This window comes from Pseudochaenichthys georgianus, chromosome 22 (genome assembly GCF_902827115.2).
Source record: "Pseudochaenichthys georgianus chromosome 22, fPseGeo1.2, whole genome shotgun sequence".
NCBI lineage: Eukaryota > Metazoa > Chordata > Actinopteri > Perciformes > Channichthyidae > Pseudochaenichthys > Pseudochaenichthys georgianus.
In genome coordinates this window covers 8,797,862-8,803,455 of record NC_047524.1, presented here as the reverse complement: position 1 = coordinate 8,803,455, position 5,594 = coordinate 8,797,862, and the positions used below count along the sequence as shown (strand labels likewise).

At 42.7% G+C, this 5,594-nt stretch overlaps 1 protein-coding gene across 1 annotated transcript; it reads left to right on the top strand.

The window, feature by feature from the left end:
• The first annotated feature begins 726 nt into the window (after window positions 1-726).
• On the top strand, window positions 727-4,832 carry LOC117468090 (uncharacterized). Its single transcript, XM_034112066.2, has 12 exons — window positions 727-815; window positions 887-1,081; window positions 1,169-1,328; window positions 1,595-1,847; window positions 1,969-2,300; window positions 2,420-2,504; window positions 2,577-2,711; window positions 2,815-2,972; window positions 3,116-3,224; window positions 3,651-3,894; window positions 4,100-4,256; window positions 4,358-4,832. Exons 1-12 carry the CDS (start codon window positions 727-729, stop codon window positions 4,634-4,636), a joined length of 2,196 nt encoding a protein of 731 aa, XP_033967957.2. The 3' UTR covers window positions 4,637-4,832.
• Window positions 4,833-5,594: the final 762 nt, after the last annotated feature.

Here is a 5,594-nt window from a genome sequence, read left to right as displayed (position 1 = left end):
AAGTCTCACCCTTTGAGAGTGAGAGTCACGCAATTTAACCTCTTCACACGCCTCACGCCACACATGCCGTTTCACACACTTTTTCCCCCCTCTCACTACTTTATAATTATTTTTTTATTTAATGATATATTTCCATAACTTGTTGCTTGAGGTTTGCCGTAGTTCGAGTCAGGGATAGGGTGAGCCCGCCCTATTCTGCCCCCGATTGGCTGACCGAGAAAGGCACCGTATACAAACCAATCAGAGGCAGCTTAGGGCGCGTCATTGCGTCTGGTCTCTATCCTATGAAGAACCCATTTTCATCTGAAGCGGGAGGTCAAACGGTAGGTAATCACTTCATTTTAATTTTACAAACGCATTATTTTTATTGTTATGAAGTCAACGGTGAGTCTGACTACGTGAGCGTTACACAAGCTGCTGGTGAGCAGTGTGGCAGGTTGCTGCGGTGGGTTTAACAACAAACAACCGTGAGTTATAGCCGTGTTAGTTAAATCATCACGCGTGTGTGAGCTAGTTAAATCATCACGCGTGTGTGAGCTAATGGATGCTTGCTATGAGCTAAGGGAATTTACAGTACTGTACCTGTGTTGTTTGCATTTCTGTATAATAAAATATTCAATCAATCAAACAGTAACATGTAGCTATCTTTTAAGACTGGATCATTCATTCCTTAACTGTACTTCGATTTCTGTCTGATGTTTGTCTGTTAGTTTGAAAGTCTGAAAGATGTCTGATAAGAAGAAGAAGAAGCAGCAAAGAGATCTGCTGTCATTCTGGGCAGTGGAGGGTCAACCACCCCCTGCCAAACTTGCCAGGTCAGAGGAAACAGTGGAGGAGGCTTTGGATCTCTCAGTGAATGACAGAGCGGAGGAAAATGAGTGTCCAGAGCGGAGGAAAATGAGTGTCCAGAGGGCACAGAGAATGAGACTGCAGAGGAGACAGAAGATGATGATGATGTAGAAGAGATTAAGGCTCCAGAGGACACAGAGGATGAGACAGAAGAGCCAGCAGAGGAAACGGTGGAGATGAGAGTAGAAACAGGGAAAAAGCAGAGTGTTAAGAGTGGAGCAGCCACCTACAGGTGCACTTTTAAAAGGGAGTGGACAGCAGAATGGCCATTCATCACTATAGGCACCACCACCTCCTACTATTGGTGCTCTATATGCAGACATGAGAACAGCTGTGCCCATCAAGGAAAGGCAGATGTCATCAGGCATATGAAAAGCAAAGGGCATCGTGCCAAAGAACAGGCAATACAGTCAACAACCACGATTGCACCTTATTATGCCCCAGTCTCTGTTGGTGGCATGACAGCACAAGAGGCCAAGGTATATATTATGAACAGTGGCAGTGGCTGAATTGCACTTGTAGGTTATATCAGCATAAATAATAGTAAATGAAACAAACTGTCACAAATACCTTGTCTAACATGTTAATTTGGACTCTTTTTATTTATGTTTATTGTTGTATGTAATTGTGTATTTCTAGGGACCTTGAGTCGGCAATAAATGCATTTATTCAATCCAAAAACACTTAATGTTTTATGGAATGTTTTTACATGATTTGCTCTTTGATGACCCCCTTTCTGTTGCAGACAAGGAGAGCTGAGGTAAAGGTGGCAGTGTCAATGGTCGAACACAATGTGCCGTTTGCAGTAGCAGATCACTTCAGCCCATTGCTAAAAGAATGCTTCAAAGATTCCCCTACTGCACAGAACTACAAGTGCGCCCGCACAAAAACATCGTGCATAATAAATGAAGCAGTGGCCCCACATTTTAGAAAGGAACTGGTCATGAAGATGAGGACCAATCCTTTCACATTAATCACAGATGGATCAAATGATACAGGTCATTACACTTTCCACACTTTCCAGCACCCATTTTAGATATATTATTAACCATAGAACACACACACAATTTCAGTCTGATGTGTACCTTAATCTGACATATATGTACCATATCGTTGCAGGAAGAGAGAAGATGTACCCACTCACTGTGCGGGTATATGACAGTTTCACCAGTAAAGTTGTCCACAGGTTTCTGGATATGTGCCCCACCAGCGGGCCAAGCTGCGGCACAGCTGAAGTGATATACCAGAAGATGGACGAGGCCTTGCAAAAAAACACCATACCATGGAGAAACTGTGTGAGTCTGTCTGTTGATAATGCACCTGTCAATACAGGAGCAAGAAATTCCATCGCATCCAGAATTCTTAAAGAACATGGCAGCATCTACATCCATGGGTGCCCCTGTCACGTCATCCACAACACTGCCAAACAGGCTGGCCTGGGCTTTTTGGAGGTGAATTGAATCATGTATGATTTCTATGACCAACCATATCCGTTAGGCCTAATGTCAAGTCTAACAGGTTGTTTGTTATGCTGTGGTGTCATGTGATTATAAATCATCATGTATTGCAGGTGTGTGGATTTGATCCAGAGGATCTGACTGTGGATGTGGGATACTGGTTTAAAGGAAGCACCAATCGTAAAGGTTACCTGACAGGTATGTGCAGTCCAAATGAAATGCAGAAGAGTTAAATTAAATTGAAATTAAGATGTTCCATTCTTGTCATAGAATTCTGTGAGCTCCATGGAAGCGAGTATTTAGAAATACTTATGCACGTTTCCATTCGATGGTTGAGCCTGGAGAGGTGTTTGACTCGTATCCTGCAGCAGTATGAGCCACTGGCCAGCTACTTCAAGTCATCAGGTAGGCATTATATTTCAATGATCCAAATGAACGAACGATTATTAGAACAGACTGAAAAGTAAATGTATGTAGTATGCACAACCTGTGTTTTTTGTATTTACAGATGAGAAACAACCAAGGTTCAGGAGGCTGTTGGAAGCATTCTCTAACCCAATGACAGAGGTGTACCTGCTCTTCTATCAAGCAACGTTGCCAGTCTTCTCCACCTTCAACCTCCTCCTCCAGAGAGAGAAGTCCTCCATCTTCCTTCTACATGATGAGGTAAATTGGGAAGGTTGGGATACAGCATGCTAGTAATACAGTATGCTAGTAATAATGTACTATGTTTGTTCCTTTTTTCATTAGCACTCTACTTCTAGGTTACATTTAATTTTGAAAATCTTTTCTGAAATACAAATTTGTAGATACGGAGTTTCATCCGCAAGTTGCTTTCAAAGTTTCTGAAGCCCGCAGCACTGCAGCACCAGGAATTGCATGACATCCTCTATAAGGACCCATCAAACCAACTGCCAGGTAATCCTCCAAGTTTCACATCAGCAGATGCACGTACGCTTTCCACTCACTGATCTCACTCGCATCGTGCTGTTGGTGTTTGTTAGAGGGCTGCTTGTGCAGACAAGTTATGAGTTTGATCATCTCATCTCATCACACACGACCACAATGGAAACAAGTCCACAGGACTTTCCTATGTTATCCTTTTAGCCCAAATGAGTGACTGTACCTTGTGTCACTGATGTGATGAAGATACTTAAAGGGGTGCTTTCAAGTTAGCTATTGTGGTTGTTGATGATTGCTAAAGTGACTCAACACCGGTCTTATTCCCAGTCTCATACTGACATGTTGGTGTTGGGAATGAGAACATATTGCATCAATCTTTCTCCAGAATCGCATACAGCACCTTAATGAGGTGACGTTGTTGATTTATTGTGTCTCTCGTAGGAGAAAAGCTGGTGATCGGCTTCACTACTCGAGGTACACTCAACAGGCTCCTTGATGCAGGAGACATTACACCGCAGCAAGTGCAGAGGTTCCAGCAGGCAGCAGTGGCGTTTCTGGTGAGGGCTGTGGAGTATGCCATGAAGAAACTCCCCATGAGAGAGCCCCTCATAAAACATGCCATGTTTCTGGATGTCCAGCAGAGGGTAGAGTGTGGAGTGGAAGACGCCTTGTACTTTGTCGACAGGTTAGTTGGGGTATCAAGTCAAGTACATTTATCTATAGTGCCAAATCACAACACAAGTTATCTCAATATACTTAATAAGTAGAGCAGGTTAAAGACTATTGGCACATTTTCTTAATAGATTGTAAAGTTTAATGACCACATCTGAAAAACAACCTGTTTCAGCTACATTACTTTACCAGATCAGTGCACATTGTGTTCTTTTTAGGTTTCCTGAACTTCTCCCATACAACGGACCTGATGAGCGTGACAAACTGGGTGAGGAGTTTCTGGACTACCAATCCATGGACATTGCCATGCCCGAAGACCCAGCCACGTTCGACATAGAGAACTTTTGGGGGAACATGGCATCAATGAAGAATAAGGTAAGAATTATTCTGCACCCTTTGAAATACCCATTGACGTAATCAACTTAATTCTATACAAAAATACTTGAGAGTAATTAGGCTTCCTACATTTTTCAAAGGTGACCGGGATGAGCAGATTTGGGAGGCTCTCTCGTATTGCCAAGTTGGTGTTGGTACTTCCGCATTCAAAAGCTGATGCTGAACGAGTGTTCTCTGTGGTGGGACTGAACAAAACCAAAACCCGAAACAGTTTGGCTCTTGATGGAACTCTGTCATCCATCATGACTGTGAAGATGGCAAACCTTGAGCCACAGTGTTTCAAATGGGAGCCCCCTCCCTCTGTCATCAAGGCATCAAAATCAGCCACAAACACCTACAACATGAGACATGTCATGTAAAAGAAAAAAACATAAACAAAGACATGCACTTTATTTTTTTTATAATATATATTATATCAATATATTATTCAGGTTCTAATGTTGTTACACTTAAAGAAAGAATGCACTAAAGGAAAAGGCTGCTATTGGTTCTTAAAAGGCTGCTATTGTTTCATTATATTGACATTTTATAAATAAATGTATTTTATTTGTTAAACTTGTTCTTGTTACAATTGTTTTCATTTCTACTTGTGCTGGTCAATTATTAACACTATATAAGCATGAGAAGGCCGACAGTGCAGGGAGAGCAGCTGGCATGGGGGTGAAGACATCACAACAGTCTTAATGTTAATTTAAATTGAGATATTCCTCTAAATCGACGTTAAAAAAGGCCAAAAAAAATCGCCGTCGAACACATCAACCCCAAAAGTCTCACTCCTACTTTTTACTGAAACTTGGCAGCCCTGACAACGCTGTTATGAAAGTTTCTCTGGTATAAAACGGGTGATGTTAGCATAGCAACCGAAGCTAAACTGACTGCTTGCATCCGATAGCTGCAATAATACAAAACAACACGTCTGCCTCTCTCCACAATGATCGATAACAGCGAACGGATGGTCAAAGTAAGGTACACATAAACAGAATCACACGAAGCCTGGTTAGTGTTGCCTGCCTTTATAAAGTGTGTTTATAGGCACTACTGCTTGTAGGCAGGCATAACAGTCGACCCATGGGAGGTGGGTTTAGTTTCCTGCACGCCTCGACGTAAGAGAGACGTAAGCGACGTCACCTCTTAGCTCCAAAGCTCTTGCCTCTGGACCGACAATTTTTTGGAGCTGGAAATAAAGCGGATTCCGGAGCTAAGAGCCGGCGCAGCTCCGGTGTGAACTGGAAAATCCGGCGCTTTTCAGGCTCTAGCTCCGAGCCGGAGCTGAAAAGGCGCTGGTGTGAAAGGGGCATTAGGGTAGTTTAACATTGT

Coding starts and splice junctions, on each gene's coding strand:
- LOC117468090 (XM_034112066.2), top strand. CDS start 727: ATGTCTGATAAGAAGAAGAAGAAGCAGCAAAGAGATCTGCTGTCATTC. Junction 1,329..1,594: donor TGACAGCACAAGAGGCCAAG/GTATATATTATG, acceptor TTTCTGTTGCAG/ACAAGGAGAGCTGAGGTAAA. Junction 2,505..2,576: donor TCGTAAAGGTTACCTGACAG/GTATGTGCAGTC, acceptor TTCTTGTCATAG/AATTCTGTGAGCTCCATGGA.